The 25206-nt window shown below is 41.5% G+C and overlaps 1 protein-coding gene across 1 annotated transcript in view; it reads right to left on the bottom strand.

Annotated features, from left to right (window-relative positions):
• Positions 1–25206, bottom strand: part of LOC144892085 (glutamate receptor ionotropic, NMDA 2B-like) — a 248235-nt gene that overhangs the window by 158550 nt on the left and 64479 nt on the right. Inside the window, exons 5-7 of the mRNA XM_078777254.1 lie at positions 7886–8094; positions 4369–4537; positions 1136–1289 (exon numbers count right to left, since the gene is read on the bottom strand). Of these exons, the coding sequence (XP_078633380.1) occupies positions 1136–1289; positions 4369–4537; positions 7886–8094 (532 nt within the window). The remainder of the gene's footprint in view (positions 1–1135; positions 1290–4368; positions 4538–7885; positions 8095–25206) is intronic.

Raw genomic sequence — 25206 nt, forward strand, 5'->3', positions numbered from 1 at the left:
TTAGCATCACATAAAATCGTAAATTTTCATCCAATTGACCTGAAATTTAAATTTACCATTTGAGTTTTGTCATTAAATTTTCACCAAACTTTATTATGATAATATGGAGAAGATAAATAAATAATGTTGTGAAAAGGTTAAAGGTTAGCATCACATAAAATCATAAATTTTCATCCAATTGACCTGAAATTTAAATTTACCATTTGAGTTTTGTCATTAAATTTTCACCAAACTTTATTATGAGAATATGGAGAAGAGAAATTAATAATTTTGTCAAAGGGTTAAAGGTCAGCATCACCTAAAATCATAAATTTTCATCCAATTGACCTGAAATTTAAATTTACCATTTGAGTTTTGTCATCAAATTTTCACCAAAGTTTTATTATGAGAATATGGAGAAGAGAAATTAATAATGTTGTCAAAAGGTCAAAGGTTAGCATCACCTAAAATCATAAATTTTCATCCAATTGACCTGAAATTTAAATTTACCATTTGAGTTTTGTCATCAAATTTTCACCAAACTTTATTATGAGAATATGGAGAAGAGAAATTAATAATGTTGTCAAAAGGTCAAAGGTTAGCATCACCTAAAATCATCAATTTTTATCCAATTCACCTCAAAGTTAAAAAAAAATTCATATTGGGTCACATAATTGGTTCACCAATCAAAAGTTAGAAGCTGATTTTTTAAATATATACAGCTCTAAGGTCAAGCCTACGTAAAATCATCAATTTTCATTTTGTATTAAAAAAAAACTGTTTCCGTTATTTTGAGGATAGGGAAGAGGAAGATGTCTGAATACAAACGGATGCGGACAGGCTTTGCGTTTTCAGATGCTTTCCAGTTCATCTTGGATTCCTTTGTAGCATTGCTCATTAAAAAATAGGGTTGTGGTCCGGAAGACTCTTCCAATGACTTAAATTGTTGAGATACAACTTAAACCAACAAATTTGTCCAGGGTTTGGTTTTCCTGCCGTTACCGTAAGGGATATTATATTACAAAAGAAGAGTCTCATCATTATTCAGTACAGCCCCCAGTCTAAAGAATGGCCCTGAACTACCAACAGATAATACTGCACTTTATTCCTTCTTTCAAGGAGGATGTAAGAGAAAGTTTGTGAGAAATTAACACACCCAGGAAGGCAGACGGAGAAACTGTGCCGTTGCTACGAGAAACCATGACGCTGATTCCCGTCTCCACAAAGGGAACCGAGAAGTCCACCACTACAGAGCGTTCCTCGTTGATTGTGAGAGAACCCACAGCCATGTGAGCTTGCTTATGCACCACCTGACGATGATCAAGAAGAAAGAGTCGAGGTAAATGTACACAGGTCAAGTGATTGTTATAACCGTTCTTGGGCAATGTGTTTTGCATTTCGTATTCTCACTCTGCTGCCAAAAACAATGGATACAAGATGAATCAATGAAGCAGGGAAGGACAAACATCTTTCCGAGCAAATGCGGAGAGAAATTGAGGTCGACATAAATGTAAATATAAGACTAGATAAAGTCTATGGTGCTCCATCACAAATCTCCATGCTTATCAAGAAAAGAAAAGTTTAAATATGGCTCCAACTTCCACCAGGAATGACCCAATATCAAATTTTGAGTGAATTTTCTCTCCAGTTTTGACCCATGTGACACAACGTCTTCCATGATGAACCGGAGGTCAAATCCCCCCAAAAATGGTTACATATTGCATGCGTCCCTAAATGTTGATTGTCTATTTTAGTTTCATGAAAAAACGTTTATAAATGAGCCCGTAATTGCATTTTTGGGTATTTGACAATTACAGAGAAAATAACAAAACAAACACGTTTGGTTAATTTCTGCTCAACCGTGGAGGAGGAGATTGCGTGACGGACGGACAGACTGACAGACAGAACGGACGACAATATCCGACTAGTTAGAATGCCAGTGAAGTTAATCGAAAAAATAAGCAGCATGAAGAATATGAGGAAAAAACAACCACCTTTAGAGGCCATTTTTCCCTGCAGAGCAGGGGGTTTGCCTTTTTTGGGCACCGTGGCCCCCTTTTTTGAAGCAATGTTTTATGGCCGGATGCCCTTCCTGCCACCAGCCCTGTTGGTCGCCCCTTGCGACGCGTTGGTCGATACCAGTGAGCTGGTACTCAATTTGCCGACCTCGGAAGGATGAGAGGCTGAGTCAACCCCCCGGCGTCAATTCAGCGATTGACCGGGATTTGAGCCCAGGATCCTAGGATCCCAAGCCGGTACCCTAACCGCTCAGCCAACACCAGGCGCCATAAAGAATATGAGGCTGTCTTTATAATTGCTTTCTCTCACATATAATTAACATCCATGATTGGTGAGACAGACCAATCACATGGAATGATGAACTCAATATTGGAGAAACATCGTCCAAAATGAGTGAGTCATGGCGGGTGAGACAGCGAGTGAGAGAACCATGCCAAAGGCAAAAAATTAATGCAAAGTTTCATTGAGAAATGTGAGCACAACAATGGGAAGAAAGAAAAATAAAAACAACACTGTATTTATTTTTCTTAGCTTTTGGGAAAAGCAATGCATTTTGAATGCAGTCGACTTTATCCGGTCACTCGAGTATTTTCATTTCCTGAGTTTTTGTAATTTGGTCCCAACCCAATCCATCTCTTTTTTTTAACTCTTTTTATTATCACAAACACCAATTCCCCCGTTGGGAGTTTTTTTTGTGAAGCTGTCCCTGTCTGCTGATTACTTCCCCGGAGAAAACAAATCCAAGCAAAATCGATGAAAATAAATTGCACGGTTATTGTAAAATGGCCGTGGAACCCAAGCCGCTCCATATTTCAGGAGGGTTCGACCCTCAGAAGCATTCAACCGCCATAAGCTGTGCAGGTGGTAAGTATGTTGTTCTAAGCATGAACAAAGCTCAGTTTTTGAGGTGGTGCGGAAGGTTAATGCCCGGTTCTTTGTTGCTTTTTTCCAATTTATTTATCTCGAATGTGCTTTAAGAAGCGGCCCATGATACCATCCAGAAAGACAATGTTGAGCAGCTTGGCGTATTCCAATTTTTAAAATTTATTTATATATATATATTATTTTATATATATATATATATATTTATTCATTTATTTTCATTATTTTTGTACACTAAGTCGAGGCTCGTGTAAGAGTTAACACATGTAACATATGATAAAGGGAGCGGGTGACAAGAAGGGGAGAGAGGGAAGCACAACAACAGTCGAGTCTTAGCTCTTAAACGAGCCTCGACTTAATATACAACAAGTACAAAAAGTTTTAATTAAAACAAAAACCGCGTCGATGTTACACAATGCCTAGATGCAGCTGTGCCTATAACGTCGATGTTATAGGCACAGGACATTCCTATTGATTCGATTACTTGATGTTATTTTTGTGCAAAGTGAAAATATATCTCGGCAATTTCCCATGTGTGGCGACGAATTTTTAATATATCTCGGCATTTTCCCGTCTGTTATTTCAGGCGGTGTATGATTGACCATGCCGCGATGTAAAAAAAATATATCTCGGCAATTTCCCGTATGTGGCGACACGTGAACGAAGCTATGCTCCTCTCTCCACATTATTGTGACGACGTATAAATTAAATATTTCATCGTGACGATTGTCATCAAATGGACGAATTTTTAATATATCTCGGCATTTTCCCGTCTGTTATTTCGGGCGGTGTATGACTGACCATGCCGCGATTTAAACAAAATATATATATCTGGGCATTGTCCCGTCTGTTATTTCGGGCGTGTATGACTAACCATGCCGCGATTTAAAAAATATATATCTCAATGGACTTGAAGTTACAGGCCTTTGAGAATTCATTTCGTTCTATAAAGGGCAACTTTCATCGGATTTTCTTCCCGTTTTTTTCAACCGAGTCTAAAACTATGTTAGCGACTGTGAAAAATGAAATGATATATCGAATTTGATTTGAAATAAAACTGTGTGAGAGAGGAAGACACCACGGGCCTACAAAACAGGCCTCAAAGCTATGCGAGTTAATAAAATGGTGGATATTTGTTTATATGAAGGCTCTCCCAGAATGGGTGGAGCTATGTTTCCCAGAATGGGTGGAGCTTTGAGGTTTTGTCTTCTCTGCAAGAACAAGAAGAAGAAGAAGAAGAACAACAACAACAACAACAACAACAGCAGAGGGCACTCTATGAGCAGCGTTTGCGACGCGGCTAAAAAACAAAAAGTACAGAACAGGGACATCGGGAGATCTGTGGAAGGGAGAGGGCTGGGCCGGGGTACATGGGATAAACAAGACGGACACTAAAAGGACTTTTAGGAAAGAAAATGGAACCTCTGATCGAAGAAGTACTTCGTTAATATATGCCAATTATACAATACAAAGGGAACCTTGACATACCTCTCCCACCATTCCATTCCATACACCGTTCACTTTCTTCCCATGCTTGCCGTTAACCACAAGGTAGAGGTCATAGGTGAATTTTACGGTGTTTGACAATTTCTTCAGGATGTCGATGCAGAAGCCTTTGCAGCAACGCTTGATGTACGGACTTTTGTCACTGGTTATGCTGGAAGGAAACAAGGAGGGAAACAGCTGAGTGATAAGTGTGCACTGAACCAGGAATTGTGTGCGCATGTGCAGCAGGATGAGGAGGGAGGGACTTGGCAATGTGTTGTGCTGCCTCGTGTGCGCATGTGCAGCAGGATGAGGTGGGAGGGACTTGGCAATGTGTTGTGCTGCCTCGTCTTTGTGACTTGTAGCTGGAGTTGCATGTCGAAGTAGACCTACAATTAGTGACGTAAAGAGCATGCATGGGCAGGTATCCAATTTGACTGCAGCTTACGCAGAAAGAAAAAAACCCAAAAATCGCATCTCGACATTGCGGGGCTCGTGTCGCTGCCTCACAGTAATTGTGTTAGGTGGTCGCAGGTTGTTGTGAAAAACTATTTTCATATTGCTTCAGGAAACTTGAATTAGCCTTTATGAAAATACAATTTGGATCACATGGAGTGTGGGAGGAAAGTAGCGAAAACAGGTGGGAGGAAGTGAGTGACGGGCTAAAATGGGACGCTGAGACACACACGTACAGACACGTGCACACATTGTTAGGAAACGGAATAATTAGATATTACTTGGATATACAAATATGGCACATAAAATTAATATCCCATAACAAGTGACATTCACATCACATTTTCTCTTGTAAGGTTTTATATGGTCTTGGTAGTTTTTACCTCCGCCACTGAATGTGCATGGAGGTTATGTTTTCACTCCTGTTTGTGTGTCTGTTTGTGAAAAGGCCATCACAAAAAGTTGTGGACGGATTCGGACAAAGTTTGGTGGACAGATTGGGTGTGTGACAAGGACGAAATGATTAGATTTTGGTGAAGATAATTGCTGGGATGGGCTGGGCATGGGCTTTTTGTGGGCTAGCCCACATAGGCTGGACATGGGATTTGCATGGGTTATACATGGATTTTTCCTGGGCCTCCAAATCCGATAATGAAAAAATTTTTTTAATGACTTCACCATTGAAAGATGCAACCAAAGCGGTATATAGCTCGATATTTCAAAAAGTTGTGGACGGATTCGAACAAGGTTTGGTGGACAGATTGGGTGAGTGACAAGTACGAAATGATTAGATTTTGGTGAACATCCAGATCTGGATACTAGAATATTTTAAAGTTATTCTTCACCATTGAGCAATATATAGTAGCATATCATAAAATGTTGTGGACGGATTCGGACGAAACAGTGGACAGCCTGAGTGTGTGACAAGGACGAATTGATTCGATTTTGGTGAAAATCCGAATCTGGATCCGAGAATTTTTTTGTAGGCGCTTTCACCATTGAGTGATCGGGCTAAAACCGATATACAGTATTATTATTATTATTATTATTTTTTTTTCTATACTGAATCGAGGCTCGTGAAAGAGCTGACAACCGCGAGGGAAAGACAGCACAGGGGGACCGCGTGGGAAAGACAGACAGCACAGGGGGACCGCGAGGGAAAGACAGACAGCACAGGGGGACCGCGTGGGAAAGACAGACAGCACAGGGGGACCGCGTGGGAAAGACAGACAGCACAGGGGGACCGCGAGGGAAAGACAGTACAGGGGGACCACGAGGGAAAGACAAAGAGCACAGGCGGACCACGAGGGAAAGACAAAGACAGCACAGGGGGACCGCGAGGGAAAGACAGTACAGGGGGACCACGAGGGAAAGACAAAGACAGCACATGGGGACCGCGAGGGAAAGACAGTACAGGGGGACCGCGAGGGAAAGACAAAGACAGCACATGGGGACCGCGAGGGAAAGACAGTACAGGGGGACCACGAGGGAAAGACAAAGACAGCACATGGGGACCGCGAGGGAAAGACAGTACAGGGGGACCACGAGGGAAAGACAAAGACAGCACATGGGGACCGCGAGGGAAAGACAGTACAGGGGGACCACGAGGGAAAGACAAACACAGCACATGGGGACCACGAGGGAAAGACAAAGACAGCACATGGGGACCGCGAGGGAAAGACAGTACAGGGGGACCACGAGGGAAAGACAAAGACAGCACATGGGGACAACGAGGGAAAGACAAAGACAGCACATGGGGACCGCGAGGGAAAGACAGTACAGGGGGACCACGAGGGAAAGACAAAGACAGCACATGGGGACCGCGAGGGAAAGACAGTACAGGGGGACCACGTGGGAAAGACAGACAGCACAGGGGGACCGCGAGGGAAAGACAAAGACAGCACATGGGGACCGCGAGGGAAAGACAGTACAGGGGGACCACGAGGGAAAGACAAAGAGCACAGGCGGACCACGAGGGAAAGACAAAGACAGCACATGGGGACCGCGAGGGAAAGACAGTCAAAGAAAGTTTGCCAGCGATGGACCCACAGCGAACGAATTCCGCAGGAACATCAGACAATACAACTGTCTATTTCAAATGACATCATTTGGAGGAAGCCAAGTTTCTCCTCGGCACGGTGCATGGAGCCCATCGGTCATAATTCAGGGTCAAATACATCATCGTATCGGTTCCTTCTTGCCAAATGCGGATGAACAACCGAAATTCCTCCAAATTTATTTCTAAGATCCACAATATCTCGATATCACGATATCGTATATCACGATATCTCAAAAAGTTGTGGATGGATTCCGATGAAACTTGGACAGATTGGATGAGTGACAAGGATGAATTGATTCAATTTTGGTGAAGATAATTGCTGGGCTTGGCTGAGCATGGGATTTTTGTGGGCTAGCCTACATAGGCTGGACATGGGATTTGCATGGGTTATACATGGATTTTTCCTGGGCCTCAAAATCCGATAATAATTTTTTTTTAAGTGACTTCACCATTGAAAGATGCGGGAAAAACGGTATATAGCTCGATATTTCAAAAAATTGTGGACGAGTTCTGACTGGGTGGATGAATTGTTCAGGTAACAAGAACAAGCCAATTAAATTTTGTTTTTTGAGGTCAGAATCCAGATCCGGCCTATCAGTGGGATACAAAACGTAAACTGTTGAGCCTGACGGAGGTATGCACTCTACCGAGTGGCGTTCTTGCATTTTTCAAGCAGATAAATAAATCAATTAAATGAAGAATGAGTGAGCAGTATGAACTCTTTACTTATGTGCAGGCCAAGCACCGCCCTCTTCCGGCTGAAGCTCCGCCCTCTTCCGGCTGAAGCTCCGCCTCTCCCTCAAGTGAGGGAACGAGGCTCCGCTGGCAGAGTTTTGGTGACGGACATTTTTGTTTTCAGATATTTACGGAGACTTTTGTGATTTCTTTCTGGAATTGTGGCTTGAATTCACATCAGTATGCGAAATTACAACTTTCTAGCCCACCTGGTAAGTCCTAAACATTTATATCAGTGAGTGAGTGGTTAGAAAGAGCATAATGCGTTACTCTGTGACGTTGAGTTCCTGCCGACAGGCGACCGAGCTCTTCGTACATGATCCCGTGACTGGGTCAACATCCTCAACGACCACGAAGGGTCGCTCCTCCAGAGTCACGACGCTCATGTGCCGCTCATCCGGCGCAGGTGTGTCAGAAAAATCATAACGTGGCCAAATCGGATACTTGAGACGCAGGATGTCCTGCTCGAACTTTCCCACCTGCACATCCACATGCAGGAAAAGACGAGCTGGGATAAATGTAATGTTCCACGCCCTGAAATGAAGGATAAACGACCAGAAGTGATGCAAGAGAAGACATCTTTGAAAGCAAAACAAGGAATTATGGACAATCCAAAATGATGACATCAGAGATGAGAATTACGAACAAATATGAGAGCAAAGGTGATGGCGTTGGCATAAGAGATGAGAAATAGAAACAAACAAATTGCAGAGTTAACATCAGGATCCTTACAACATTTTAACGCTTCAGTACGTTCGTCAAATTTTACCCAATTTGTGTGAAACATTGTTGTGTCCAGCAAGAAAAAGTTGCCAGGTGTTTGCCATCCCACAATGTGTCATGTATCGCATGTGGTATGTCATGGACAAAGTGGATGCATTCCATTTCATCACGTCATGTCTGTGCCTTTGGCCAAAGGGTAAATATCATAAATGCCATCGGTCAATGGATAAAGACCCCATCTGCAGTCCATCATACCAAACTCTCATCTCCCGTCAGTCATCCCAACTCTCATCTCCAGTCAGTCATCCCAACTCTCATCTCCAGTCAGTCATCCCAACTCCCACCTCCAGTCAGTCATCCCAACTCTCATCTCCAGTCAGTCATCCCAACTCTCATCTCCAGTCAGTCATCCCAACTCTCATCTCCCGTCAGTCATCCCAACTCTCATCTCCAGTCAGTCATCCCAACTCTCATCTCCCGTCAGTCATCCCAACTCTCATCTCCCGTCAGTCATCCCAACTCTCATCTCCCGTCAGTCATCCCAACTCTCATCTCCTGTCAGTCATCCCAACTCTCATCTCCCGTCAGTCATCCCAACTCTCATCTCCAGTCATCTCATCTCCAGTCATTTAATCTCCAGTCAGTCACCCCAACTCTCATCTCCAGTCATCTTATCTCCAGCCAGTCATCCCAACCCTCATCTCTCGTCATCTCATCTCAAGTCATCTTATCTCTAGCCAGTCATCCCAACTCTTATCTCCAGCCATCTCATCTCCAGTCAGTCATCCCAACTCTCATCTCCAGTCATCTTATTTCCAGTCATCTCATCTCCAGTCATCTCATCTCCAGTCATTTAATCTCCAGTCAGTCACCCCAACTCTCATCTCCAGTCATCTTATCTCCAGCCAGTCATCCCAACCCTCATCTCTCGTCATCTCATCTCAAGTCATCTTATCTCTAGCCAGTCATCCCAACTCTTATCTCCAGCCATCTCATCTCCAGTCAGTCATCCCAACTCTCATCTCCAGTCATCTTATTTCCAGTCATCTCATCTCCAGTCATCTCATCTCCAGTCAGTCATCCCAACTCTCATCTCCAGTCATCTCATCTCCAGTCAGTCATCCCAACTCTCATCTCCAGCCAGTCATCCCAACTCTCATCTCCAGTAATCTCATCTCCAGTCAGTCATCCCAACTCTCATCTCCAGTCATCTCATCTCCAGTCAGTCATCCCAACTCTCATCTCCAGTCAGTCATCCCAACTCTCATCTCTTGTCAGTCATCCAACTCTTATCTCCAGTCATCTCATCTCCAGTCAGTCATCCCAACTCTCATCTCCTGTCAGTCATCCCAACTCTCATCTCCAGTCAGTCATCCCAACTCTCATCTCCAGCCATTTCATCTCCAGTCATCTCATCTCCAGTCAGTCATCCCAACTCTCATCTCCAGTCAGTCATCCCAACTCTCATCTCCTGTCAGTCATCCCAACTCTCATCTCCTGTCAGTCATCCCAAATCTCATCTCCTGTCAGTCATCCCAAATCTCATCTCCTGTCAGTCATCCCAACTCTCATCTCCAGTCAGTCATCCCAATTCTCATCTCCTGTCAGTCATCCCAACTCTCATCTCCTGTCAGTCATCCCAACTCTCATCTCCTGTCAGTCATCCCAACTCTCATTTCCAGTCAGTCATCCCAACTCTCAACTCCAGCCATTTCATCTCCAGTCATCTCCCCAACTCTCATCTCCTGCCAGTCATCCCAACTCTCATCTCCAGTCAGTCATCCCAACTCTCATCTCCTGTCAGTCATCCCAACTCTCATCTCCAGTCAGTCATCCCAACTCTCATCTCCAGTCAGTCATCCCAACTCCCACCTTCAGTCAGTCCTCCCAACTCTCATCTCCCGTCAGTCATCCCAACTCTCATCTCCAGTCAGTCATCCCAACTCTCATCTCCTGTCAGTCATCCTAACTCTCATCTCCAGTCAGTCCTCACAACTCTCATCTCCCGTCAGTCATCCCAACTCTCATCTCCAGTCAGTCATCCCAACTCTCATCTCCCGTCAGTCATCCCAACTCTCACCTCCAGTCAGTCATCCCAACTCTCATCTCCAGTCAGTCATCCCAACTCTCATCTCCAGTTAGTCATCCGAACTCTCATCTCCAGTCAGTCATCCCAACTCTCATCTCCTGTCAGTCATCCCAACTCTCATCTCCAGTCAGTCATCCCAACTCCCACCTCGTCAGTCCTCCCAACTCTCATCTCCCGTCAGTCATCCCAAGTCTCATCTCCAGTCAGTCATCCCAACTCTCATCTCCTGTCAGTCATCCTAACTCCCATCTCCAGTCAGTCCTCCCAACTCTCATCTCCCGTCAGTCATCCAAACTCTCATCTCCAGTCAGTCATCCCAACTCTCATCTCCTGTCAGTCATCCCAACTCTCATCTCCAGTCAGTCATCCCAACTCTCATCTCCTGTCAGTCATCCTAACTCTCATCTCCAGTCAGTCCTCCCAACTCTCATCTCCAGTCAGTCATCCCAACTCTCATCTCCTGTCAGTCATCCCAACTCTCATCTCCAGTCAGTCATCCCAACTCTCATCTCCTGTCAGTCATCCCAACTCTCATCTCCTGTCAGTCATCCCAACTCTCATCTCCTGTCAGTCATCCCAACTCTCATCTCCTGTCAGTCATCCCAACTCTCATCTCCTGTCAGTCATCCCAACTCTCATCTCCAGTCAGTCATCCCAACTCTCATCTCCTGTCAGTCATCCCAACTCTCATCTCCTGTCAGTCATCCCAACTCTCATCTCCTGTCAGTCATCCCAACTCTCATCTCCTGTCAGTCATCCCAACTCTCATCTCCTGTCAGTCATCCCAACTCTCATCTCCAGTCAGTCATCCCAACTCTCATCTCCAGTCAGTCATCCCAACTCTCATCTCCTGACAGTCATCCCAACTCTCATCTCCAGTCAGTCATCCCAACTCTCATCTCCTGTCAGTCATCCTAACTCTCATCTCCAGTCAGTCCTCCCAACTCTCATCTCCAGTCAGTCATCCCAACTCTCATCTCCTGTCAGTCATCCCAACTCTCATCTCCAGTCAGTCATCCCAACTCTCATCTCCTGTCAGTCATCCCAACTCTCATCTCCTGTCAGTCATCCCAACTCTCATCTCCTGTCAGTCATCCCAACTCTCATCTCCTGTCAGTCATCCCAACTCTCATCTCCTGTCAGTCATCCCAACTCTCATCTCCTGTCAGTCATCCCAACTCTCATCTCCTGTCAGTCATCCCAACTCTCATCTCCTGTCAGTCATCCCAACTCTCATCTCCTGTCAGTCATCCCAACTCTCATCTCCTGTCAGTCATCCCAACTCTCATCTCCTGTCAGTCATCCCAACTCTCATCTCCTGTCAGTCATCCCAACTCTCATCTCCAGCGGTTCACTCTTCACAGCACTGACAACGTCCTGCTGCCATCTGCCCTCTTGACAAAAAAAATCACTGAGATATCTCACGTCAGAATCACGAAATTCACACCGGCTGGCAGGAAGAACTAATGAGCTTCTAACAAACAAAGTGCCCTGCGGACTGCACCTTGTTTGTTTCATTTCAAAGAACTTTACCTATTTTGAAAATAATATGAGGCATTACTTTTCAAAACATCCTCATACTTTCGTTTTTCTCGAGATCATTCTGACGCCATAGCATCTGAAACATTTACCAGAAATCCGAAACATCCCATGAAAGATGCAGATGGTGGGTGAGGTCGAATGACCTTTTGATCTTTCCTCAACTGTAAATGTATACAAAATGTTTCGTGACTGACCCCAAAATATCCCATGCAGCATTCCCAGATACTTCCAACCATTAATCTCCCTAAAACAACGGTCCGAAAGTCTCCAGTTTATCGTGACGAATCAGTTGTAAAAACGTACCCTGCAGTGACTGATAAATTGGTCTTCAGAAATTCACGCCGTAAGCAAGAAGGGCACTCCCACGCAGACATAAGGAGGAGAGCATCATGAGACACAGCATTGGAAAGGCGACTTTAACCCATCGTTAAGCGGGTGTCCCATCTACTAGCATTAGTTGGTGGACATCAAAGATCCCATGGTGTCCTTCGTGAAGAATAGGTGAGTTACCTCCGGTACCCTGATCAAACTACAAATTCCTGCCTGGACTGCAGGTAGGAAGCGCGCTGTTCTTCTTGGAGGTTCCGTGGTGCCAGGATACACTGAGCCAGGTTGCCAGGTTGTTGTTTCAGCAGGTTGTGTACCAAAAACAAATTTATCAGGAAGGTCGTCTTCAGATATGAACTGTAACTAATCCACGAATGGTTCTTACTGATTAAGTAGCTCAGCTCTTACTGACTGATCTACCCCATCTAAATCATGGCTCAAAAGATGGCTCAAATCATTGACCTGAGTGGTCTTGTTTGTTTGTGTTTCTTTTATTTATTTTCAGTTAAGTCATCGTAAATTTAAGTCTTGTGCTCTCATGTGCGTGTGTAGAGAAAGAGCCGTGATCATTTCCTTAAATCATCTGAGGAACTTTCTGGCTGTCCTTTTGAATGTGACTGTTGAGAAGGTGGCTCTCCATCCGGGAATCATCCAAAGGTCTGAGACACTGTCCTTTTGACTCTGACTGTTGAGAAGGTGGCTCTCCATCCTCAAATCATCCGAAGGTCTGAGATACTGTCCTTTTGACTCTGACTGTAGAGAAGGTGGCTCTCCATCCGGGAATCATCCGAAGGTCTGATACACTGTCCTGTCCTTTTGACTCTGGCTGTCGAGAAGGTGGCTCTCCATCCTTGAATAATTTGAAGGTCTGAGACGCTGTCCTTTTGACTCTGGCTGTTGAGAAGGTGGCTCTCCATCCTTGAATAATTTGAAGGTCTGAGACGCTGTCCTTTTGACTCTGACTGTAGAGAAGGTGGCTCTTCATCCGGGAATCATCCGAAGGTCTGACACACTGTCCTTTTGACTCTCACTGTTGAGAAGGTGGTTCGCCATCCTCAAACCATCCGAAGGTCTGAGACACTGTCCTTTTGACTGTGACTGTTCAGAAGGTGGCTCTCCATCTGGGAATCAACCAAAGGTCTGAGACACTGTCCTTTTGACTCTGACTGTCGAGAAGGTGGCTCTCCATCTGGGAATCATCCGAAGGTCTGAGACACTGTCCTTTTGACTCTGACTGTTGAGAAGGTGGCTCTCCATCTGGGAATCAACCAAAGGTCTGAGATACTGTCCTTTTGACTGTGACTGTCGAGAAGGTGGCTCTCCATCTGGGAATCAACCAAAGGTCTGAGACACTGTCCTTTTGACTCTGACTGTTGAGAAGGTGGCTCTCCATCTGGGAATCATCCGAAGGTCTGAGACACTGTCCTTTTGACTCTGACTGTCGAGAAGGTGGCTCTCCATTCGGGAATCATCCAAAGGTCTGAGATACTGTCCTTTTGACTGTGACTGTCGAGAAGGTGGCTCTCCATCCGGGAATCATCTGAAGGTCCGAGACAATGTTTTTTTGACTGATTGTTGAGAATCTGCCTCTCCATCTGCATGGGATACCCAGTACTGTCAATTGATGATCTGTTCACATATATTTATCAGTTCCAGATGGGGGAAAAAGTTGTTGCCAGTTAGCTGAACAACTGCCAACTGGATTATAGGCTGCCCTTCTTTTCATACCCAGACTTATGGGGGTTTTTCCACCACCCATCCTATTATGCTCTTTTCGATTCCCATTCCTTTTCTCCTGCCTCAGTTGGATGCTGGAATCCATTTATGTACGTGCGGTCAGCCCTTCTTGTCATGTTTCGATAACTAGATGCCTTTGTATTCCTCACAAGTGCTTTCGTCGTGGAAAACAAATCAATGATAGGGGGTGTAAAGCCACATGTCCTCTCGAGTTTTATGAATTATTGTCGTTGGAATTTATTCTCACAAACATTGATTCTTTAATAACCTCTAGCAAGTGTTTGTCAGTATAGATTTAATGCATTTATAATGTCCTGGCAGGCAGTGCTGCTGGCAAACTCTCAACCAGTCGTATTCAGGTTTCAGGGCCTCCTTCGAACTCGCAGTCTAAGTCTTTAGTATGAGAGCCAGGAAAGCTGTCACCTTTCCTTTTGTTTTGAGAGCGGTTAAATGAATATTCATGAAATTTTTAGGGGTAATTTGCAAAAGTGAATGAAACAACAACAATAACATAATAATAATAATAATAATAATAACAATAATAATAATAACAAGAAAGCATCTGAAAATGCAAAGCCTGTTCGCGTCCGTTTGTATTCAGATGTCTTCTTCTTCCGTACACTCAAAATAACGAAAACAGTTTATTGAAAATACAAAATTAAAATTGATGATTTTATCCAGTCTTGACCTTTGAGCTTAAGATTAAAAAAATAATATTTATGGCTCTCCATCCTTTTGATTGGTCAAAAAAATCAGTTTCTAGCTTTTGATTGGTCAACCAATTCTGTGACCAATATGCAAATTCTTAAAATTTTAGGCCAATTGGACAAAAATTGATGATTTTATGCAACCTTGACCTTTGACCTTTTGCTCTAAAAAAACAAACAATCGACTCCTACCTTTTGATTGGGGAACCAATTCATCGACCCAATATCCAAATTCTTTAAATTTCAGGTCAATTGGACAAAAATTGATGATTCTATGCGACGCTGACCTTCGCCCTTTTAACCAAATTATTAATTTGCCTTCTCCAGATTATCATAATAAAGCTTTTGTGAAAATTTGATGACAAAACTCAAATGGTAAAAAAAAGTTACGGCCCAGACAGACACACATAAGTGATTGCAAAAACCCCGTCTCCTGCTGCACAGGGGACGGTCTGTCTGTCTGTCTGTCTGTCTGTTCCCAGGTACCGCAAAAAACGGCTGAACCGATCGCAAAGAAACCTTGGGTGGGTAATCCTGGGACCCCCTGGAGTAAAATAGGCCATATTGTTTTTACAATTAGGAAAATCTTTCCAATTTTCCGATTTTCCAGTTTTTCCAAACACGATGGAATAATATTTACCGATATGAACAGTATTGTGGCTTTTATTGGAATTTTACAAATACTGTTTAGATTTTGATGATTTGCGAGTGATATGATTTAACGGATGTTTATATAAATCGTTTAAAATATAAAAAGCTTCAATTTCTGATATTTTGCCTTTTCATTTGGGCCTCCCAATTGAAGCCCCGCCCAAAGGGCGGTACCGTTGCTAGTAATAATAATAATATAATAATAATAACAATAATAATAATGATCAATCAGAATGATAGTCATAATAATAATGACACTGGCAATTTTAAGGACTTAATCATCGGGTCAGGTATTTGTAATTTGTTCAGGATGCCGGCGATAGCTCACCTCCTCGTCGCAAAGGACACCGTGGGATCTTGAACGTCCACCGACTAATACAGGCAGACGGGACACCCAGTCTAACGTCCATCCGAGTGATATCACACACATTGAGGACGGACCCTGCCTGTGAAACACCAGGACGACAGTTTATAGCCAGGTCGGGATTCAAACCCAGGTTGGACAGCTTAGAGAGGAGAGTGTGTACCTCGATGCATCCTGCCAGATTGGTACTTTCGTTATAGTCTTTACTTATAATGGTTATACTTGCTTGGTTGACTGAATAATATCTTTGTGATTTTGAAGGAATAAAATTCACCAGGGAAATCCAATCATTATTCGTGTTCATGCCGAGAATCTTGCACTTGACACCATGTCAGAGAGCTTCTCCTGAGATGAGCACAAGTGCCCCCATCAGTAATATTCCAATGAGCCGTGTCCCTTTTGCTTCTCACGGTGTGCACAACAGTTGAAGGGTCATGTATGTTTAACAAGGAACTCATTCCGTGTCTGCACAACAGTTGTAGGGTCATGTATGTTTAACAAGGAACTCATTCCGTGTCTGCACAACAGTTGTAGGGTCATGTATGTTTAACAAGGAACTCATTCCGTGTCTGCACAACAGTTGTAGGGTCATGTATGCTTAACAAGGAACTCATTCCGTGTCTGCACAACAGTTGTAGGGTCATGTATGTTTAACAAGGAACTCATTCCGTGTCTGCACAACAGTTGTAGGGTCATGTATGTTTAACAAGGAACTCATTCCTTGTCTGCACAACAGTTGTAGGGTCATGTATGTTTAACAAGGAACTCATTCCGTGTCTGCACAACAGTTGTAGGGTCATGTATGTTTAACAAGGAACTCATTCCGTGTCTGCACAACAGTTGTAGGGTCATGTATGTTTAACAAGGAACTCATTCCTTGTCTGCACAACAGTTGTAGGGTCATGTATGTTTAACAATGAACCCATTCCTTGTCTGCACAACAGTTGTAGGGTCATGTATGCTTAACAAGGAACTCATTCCGTGTCTGCACAACAGTTGTAGGGTCATGTATGTTTAACAAGGAACTCATTCCTTGTCTGCACAACAGTTGTAGGGTCATGTATGTTTAACAAGGAACCCATTCCTTGTCTGCACAACAGTTGTAGGGTCATGTATGTTTAACAAGGAACCTATTCTTTGTCTGCACATCAGTGGTAGGGTCATGTATGTTTAACAAGGAACTCATTCCTTGTCTGCACAACAGTTGTAGGGTCATGTATGTTTAACAATGAACCCATTCCTTGTCTGCACAACAGTTGTAGGGTCATGTATGTTTAACAATGAACCCATTCCTTGTCTGCACAACAGTTGTAGGGTCATGTATGTTTAACAAGGAACCCATTCCTTGTCTGCACATCAGTGGTAGGGTCATGTATGTTTAACAATGAACCCATTCCTTGTCTGCACAACAGTTGTAGGGTCATGTATGTTTAACAATGAACCCATTCTTTGTCTGCTCATCAGTTGTAGGATCATGTATGTTTAACAATGAACCCATTCTTTGTCTGCATATCAGTTGTAGGGTCATGTATGTTTAACAAGGAACCCTTTCTTTGTCTGCATATCAGTTGTAGGGTCATGTATGTTTAACAATGAACCCTTTATTTGTCTGCATATCAGTTGTAGGGTCATGTATGTTTAACAATGAACCCATTCTTTGTCTGCATATCAGTTGTAGGGTCATGTATGTTTAACAATGAACCCATTCTTTGTCTGCACAACAGTTGTAGGGTCATGTATGTTGAACAATGAACCCATTCTTTGTCTGCATATCAGTTGTAGGGTCATGCATGTTTAACAATGAACCCATTCTTTGTCTGCACAACAGTTGTAGGGTCATGTATGTTTAACAATGAACCCATTCTTTGTCTGCACATCAGTTGTAGGGTCATGTATGTTTAACAAGGAACCCTTTCTTTGTCTGCATATCAGTTGTAGGGTCATGTATGTTTAACAAGGAACCCTTTCTTTGTCTGCACATCAGTTGTAGGGTCATGTATGTTTAACAAGGAACCCTTTATTTGTCTGCATATCAGTTGTAGGGTCATGTATGTTTAACAATGAACCCATTCTTTGTCTGCATATCCAGCAGCAAAATATTCGCCAAACCGCAGCCGAGTTTGTTTGGTATCCATCCAACTGCCAAACCGTTCTGACCGATGAATAGACGCATTTCGATGAAACAAGACTGCTTTGTCGGCCTGCATAATCACCCCACCTCTATGTCCTGTTTTTAGCAGTCATGTGTGCAGAGCATTTGGATATGAATTTTGGGTTTTTGTTCATAATCTCCTGATTTGTCATTAAGATAGTGTGCAGTGTATCGTTGATTCCAATTTCCTCCCATGGTGATGCTGCCTGGCACTGACATGGATTTAAAGAGAAAGCGTGCGAACCTCTCGTGACGTAAACGGGATCGAAATGTATTCAACTCACGGCAACATAATGTCGGTGCAAGATGTGAAGAAAGTGAGGGGTGAAGATAAACAAAACCTCTTTGGTCGTCTATGTGTGTGTGCATTGTGTGTGTGTAATGTGTGTTTGTGTATTGTGTGTGTGTATTGTGTGTGTGTGTGTGTGTGTGTGTGTGTGTGTGTGTGTGTGCATTGTGTGTGTATATTGTGTGTTTGTGTATTGTGTGTGTGTGTGTATGTACGTGTGTGTGTGTGTGTGTGTGTGTATGTGTGTGTGTGTTTGTTTATGTGTGTGTGCATTGTGTGTGTGTAATGTGTGTTTGTGTATTGTGTGTGTGTATTGTGTGTGTGTGTGTGTGTGTGTGTGCATTGTGTGTGTGTAATGTGTGTTTGTGTATTGTGTGTGTGTATTGTGTGTGTGTGTGTGTGTGTGTGTGTGTGCATTGTGTGTGTATATTGTGTGTTTGTGTATTGTGTGTGTATATGTGAGTGTGTTGTGTATGGGTATGTGCAGTGTGTGTATTGTGTACATGTTCATTCATTCATTCATTTTGTGTGTGTATTGTGTGTGTGTGTGTGTGTGTGTGTTGTATGTGTGTGTGTGTGTTTGTGTATTGTGTGTGTGTATGTGTGAGTGTGTTGTGTATGGGTGTGTGCAGTGTGTGTATTGTGTACATGTTCATTCATTCATTGTGTGTGTGTGTGTGTGTGTGTGTGTATTGTGTGTGTGTGTGTGTGTGTGTGTGTGAATAAACATGTACACAATACACACACTGCACACATTCATTCATTGTGTGTATATTTGCCAGAATCCTCAGTCTGGAATTCTCAAGATTCTGTAACGCTTTCAAAACGCGATGCAATCCCTCTTTGCAGATGAACATCCGACATGAATGTGCATATCGTTAAATTCCATGCAGGAGGCTTATGAGAGCCGCACAGTGTTATCAAGTTTCCAAGCATCCTTAGGAGCAGCTGCTTCCCTGCATAAGGACCGTCTTAAGACACACAATGAACACTAATGTTCCCGTTCAACAAACATCCCTTTAAGAGCCAAACAGGTTCATTTATGGCATTAAATGCAATTCCACTTCGTTAGAAGACGCTTGTCACTTATATGCCACTTCTGGAGTCTCGTTGGACATTATGCTAATAGGAATTATTCGTTGAACACTTTTGGGTTAAATCATTAGAAACCTCGTGAAATCCCAATGAATATAATCAAATGAATGAAACTCTTGTCATGTTCACAGCTCTCCATGAATCCACATCAAAATTGTTTTCTTCCCATAAGCCTATGTTCGACATTTGATGGTTTCAATTGAATTTTCCATTGTTCCCAATGAAAAGACAATTATAGGTAGGTAGGCAGGTAGGTAAAGGTGTTTTGTTAGACAATTTGTGATTTTCTATTAAACATTGGATTCGGTGATCTGCACTCCGATTCGCCGGTGATGTCCTATTGAATTTTCCTTTCACTGCACCTTAATATTCATATCAAATGCATTTCATTATCCCAAATTATTCCGCAAAGTTGGGAGTTTAATGGGATATCAGAAACAACATTTTGCAAATAAAATATTAATTATCATAAATAAATATAAATATAATATATCATAAAAAATAGAAATAACATAATATAATATAAATAATATAAATATAAAAAATAAAATCGCAACGTTGGGAGTTTAATGGGATATAAGAAACTACATTTTGCAATTAAAATATTGATTCAAATTTAAATAAAATAAAATAAAAATAAAATATTAATAAAATAAAATATTGACAGATCTCACGATCTGCCATGATCTTTCCTGGGAAAACAACATTTCAAATCTGGCCTCCAAAGCCAGTCGCCGACTGGGCATCCTCCGTCGTGCGAAGTCCTTCCTTGGCACACCTGAGCTCCTCACCACATACAAGGCTTTCATCCGCAGCTCAATGGAATACTGCTCTCCCCTCTGGGCTGGTGCTCCTGCCTCACACCTAGCTCGTCTTCACGCTGTTAAAACCAAAGCTTTCAGAATCATTGGAATCTCCCGCGATGAAGCTGATTCTGAGGGCCTTTCTCTCTCTCACCGCAGGCAGGTTGGTGGTCTTTCTGTCTTCCACTGACTCCTCTCCGGCCTTGCCCCCCCCCCCCCCAGCTCTGTCTGTGCTCTGTCCCCCAAATATTCCTACAGGTCGCACAAGATCTGCCTGCAACCCTCTTATCGTTAAATTGCCAAAATCAAGACTCTCTGCTCACCTTCACTCCTTCATTCCTCTTTTCTCCCACCTCTGGAACAAACTCCCTCACTCTCTTCAATCCCACTCCACCCTCAAGGTCTTTAAAACAGCTGTTCACCACCATCTCTTATCTTCCCCCATCCAAAACCTTGATCTTTTCTACCCCCGCTAATTTCACCCCAAATCCACTTTTTTGAAATGCCAACTTATTTCCTGAAAGTCCTTGGTGTCCTTGTGTTTTATACTTCTCCCAACCCCCCCCCCCCTTCCCACGCCTCCTCCCCCCAAGCCTTCTCCCTCCCACACATCTCCCGATGTCCCTGCTCTCAAATGTTGTGTTTGTGTGCTTCCCCTTCTCTCCCCATCTTGTCTACCGCTCCCTCTTTTTATATATCTTGTTTGTCTGTTTGATTTGTTTGTGTGATAAATGTTAGCTCTTTCACGAGCCTCGATTCAGTATACAAAAAAAATAAAAAAATTAAAATATTGATTATCATAAATAAATATAAATACAATGTAATATAAAAAATATAAATAACATAATATAATATAAATAATATGAAAATAAAAAATAAAACATCAATTTGCATAATTAGATTTAACATTTCATTATCAAACGGCAGGATAGACTCCAGGCAGGCACACTCATCTATGAGCTGTTTCGCCTGGGTTTGAATCGCAATTCCCAGCTGTAAACTGCCGTCCTGGTGCATCACATGCAGGTTGAGGCATCGATGTGTGTGCCGTCCTCCGGATGAATGTTAAACCGGGATGCCAGTATTCGTTGAATGATATTTCAGATTCCAACGTTTTATTACTGCAGTGTTTTTTATATAGGTGTTTTACATGTTTTGAACGGCCTTGACCTTTGACTACCTTTGACCACATTTTACTCACATATACTACACATACTAAAAATAAGGTAAACAAGTACAGATACATTCAAAGTACACTGCCCCCATGCCAAATAACTATATAACATCCTCCGTCTTTGGCGCCCTGCAAAGCCGCTGTGCAGCACATAGAGACGGTATTGGGAAGGAGAGGTGTGCAATAATTAATTGATTGATTAAATGCATAACTAAAATCAATAAATAACAATCACATAATTATTTCTTAATCAATTGGCTAATAGCATACCTCAACCACCAGTGTTTCATCCGAAGCTGTAACTTTTTGAAAATTAACTAAATAAGTCATTAATCGAAATTGACTAATCAATAAATAATTAATTGTTGAATTGATTATTCAATAAATCAAAAATATCCTTTATAGTCACATCACTTGGTCACTGTGGTGCCCGAATATCAGCTTCCTCGCTCAAAAGGTGCCTGAGATATTGCCCAGATGAGAAAGAAAATAAATAAGTGATTAATAATGAAAATAAATAAATAATAATGGTAAAATAATTAAATTATTATTCAATTTGCTAATAGAATACCTAAACCACCACCATGTCTTCTGAATCTGTAACTTAAAAAAAAAAAATCATTCATTCATTTATCAAATAATTAAATAATTAATCAATTACATTGTTGTGTCCAAATATCAGCTTCCTAACTCAAAAGGTGCCTGAGATATCACCCAGATGAGAAAGGAAATAAATAAGTACTTAATAAATCGATAATAATTAAGTAATTAATCAATTAATTGATTAATCAAAAAATAAAAAATACAGTTTTTGCCAAATCACTTGCTCACTATTGCGCCAAATTTTCAGCTTCCTAGCTCAAAGGATGACTGAGATATCGCCTGGACAAACAAGAAAGAAAGAAAGAAAACAAGAAAACAAGAAACCGGAGTGAAAACTGAGTACCCTATTTCAGCGCGCGTCATCGCAGGGCCCCCTTCAGTACCCGGTGATGACGTCATGCAGCGCCTGGAGAAGGAATATGAAAGGAGTGGTGTACAATACGTTTCAATTTGATATCTTGGAAAAGTTTGTGAGATATGGCAATAATAAAATCAAAATGATTTTATTTTTAAAAACATTAATTAATTTTTTTTTGAGATTGTTATGGAAATAGTTGACAAAAGGGCTAAATCAATTGTTCAGATTTTTGAACTAATTCAGTGACTCAAAGTGCAAACGCTGTTCAAATTCAAGCCAATCGAATGGAAATTGACGATTTTACCTTTTGACACATTGACCTAAAAAAAAATAGGTTACCAGTTTTTTTACTAACTCTATCGGTTGGTTACGTTTTGCGAACATCGTTTTAGAATTGTGACATGTGGGTGATTGACAGACAAACAAAAGTATTTAGGAAACAAATATAGGGGAGAGGCAGGTTAGTTTATACAGTAGGTTAGTTGATACAACCTTCCTCCTAGCCCTCAGAAATGAAACTTGTGTAAATGCTGCCCTCTGTTGTTAGCTAGTTGCATTACATATCATTGATAAGTAGGTCAAGAAGTAACAGACAAAGAAAGGGTGTGATTTTCCAAAAAACCTGATTTGTGTCCTCCTGAGTAAAAACACCAACAAAAGGTTAAATCATTTATTGTGATAATACTTCATAGATTTCACAGGATTTCTCATTGGTTGATCATACCTTGTGAAAGTGTCTTTCAGCCTATGCTGCTTTGATTGCCAGGATAATACACATAAGCTTGTGGGCAACATGTGTTGCAAAAAACCAATTGATGGGTTAGATGATAGTTTGAGTAGGTTAGTTGATACGCGTATCAACTAACCCTACCGACCTGTATCAACTAACCCATTCATTTTTTTTTTTTACAAGACAATGCTGTAGCCATTTGTAACTGGGCTTCATACATCATAACATATGTAGGCCTATATAGCCTACAGTGTACTACATCTTTAGAATATAAGAGTTGTGTCCATCTGAGTTGTGAATATTGTTCCTTTCTTGATATTTGATGCTTGCCGATTCATTTGTTTGGCAGATCTTTTTTTTTTTCTCTCTAACTTAACCTTTAGCCCTATTGTTAGATATACTTTACATTACCTATGTTTACATAGCAGGTATACAACTGAATAAATAACAAACAAACAGCTTTAAATTAACAGTGCTCATTGACTGAAAATACCATTAGTACAACTATTATACAGAAATGATGGTATGTAGCCTAGTTTGATGTGTATCTGTAATTATGTGCATGCTAATTTGTTACCATTGGCAGAAATACCATGTAAATCGATGTATCATCTAACTCATTCACCATGTAAATCAATGTATCATCTAACCTACCAAGGTGTATCAACTAACCCACTTGGTCAGGTCAGATGATACGTTTGACAAAGTTTTTTTTGTGAGCCACCAATTCCAAGTTTGGTAATGCAGCGGATCTGGCATGCTTCACAGATATGTACATTGTACAAGACCCTGATATTTATTTTGGACAATTCATGAATCCTGTCGAGCTAACAGTCTTCATTATAGGCCAACATAACTGGAAAGTGTATCAACTAACCTGCCCCTCCCCTACTTGCGGATTTTCAATTTCGCAAGTAACAAACAGTGCCATTTTTGTCACACAAGGCACAGCTGCAGTTCACCCAGAAAGCAGAAAACACTAAGTTTGTTGCACAACTTGATATTCTCCCTGTGAAACACCAACATGGGTTTGATGCACAGTTTAAGTTTTGTGCACCAGTGACATCATCCACTTTGTTACTTGCAAAAGTGAAGATTTTTTAAAGTATATTGGTTGGTCTTGTGCGTTATTACTTGGCAATTTTCTTTTTTTGACAAGTATGTTGATCACTCTGGTTTGTGTGTTTGTGTGTTTGTCATTCCGCTCACTTATACTTGTCTACAGGTCACAATTTTAAACCGATCTTCACGAAACTTCACCAAATTGTAGAGTTTGTGGTCCGACAAAATCCTATATATATTTGAGGTCAAAAGGTCAACATAGGCCAAAATGTAACCCACTTTTTTCAAATTTCTAAAATCCTCAATTTTCATCCGATTGACTTAAAATTTAAATAAGATTTACATATCAGCAAAGTGAATTCAACGACCAACTATTTTGGAGATCAACATAGGCCAAAAGGTCAACAACCTTTTCAAATTCTAAAATCCTCAGTTTTAATCCGATTGACTTGAAATTTGAATAGGATTTTCAAATCAGCAAACTGATTTCAACCACGAACGATTTTTGAGATCAGCACAGGCCAAAAGGTCAACATAGGCCAAAGTTCAACAACAATTCCAAATTTTTAAATTCCTCAATTTTCATCCGATTGACTTGAAATTTGAATCGGATTAACATATCAACTACATGAATTCAACCATCAACTATTTTTTAAGATCAACATTTGCCAAAAGGTCAACATAGGCCAAAGGTCAACAACCATTTCAAGTTTCTAAAATCCTCAATTTTCATCCGATTGACTTGAAATCTGAATGCGATTTTCATATCAGCGAACGCAATTCAACCAACAACTATTTTCTATTACCTATTTCTATTACCTAATTTCTATTACTATTACCTATTTCTATTTCTATTCAACCAACAACTATTCAACCAACAACCAACAACTATTTTTGAGATTAACATAAGGCAATAGGTCAACACAAAGCCGAAGGTCAACCACTTTTTCCAGATTTCCAAAACCGTCAATTTTCATCTGATTGACTTGAAATTTGAAAAAGATTTTCACATCAGCGAACTGAATTCAACCACCACCAATCTAAATATTTGAGATCAACATAGGTCACAAGGTCAACATAAGCCAGATTTCTAAAATTGTCAATTTTCATCCGATTAACTTAAAAGTTGAAGACGATTTGCACATCAGGTCACACAATTTAACCACCAATTATTTGTGAGGTCAA

Source organism: Myxine glutinosa, chromosome 5, assembly GCF_964187855.1.
Source record: "Myxine glutinosa chromosome 5, kmMyxGlut1.1, whole genome shotgun sequence".
NCBI lineage: Eukaryota > Metazoa > Chordata > Myxini > Myxiniformes > Myxinidae > Myxine > Myxine glutinosa.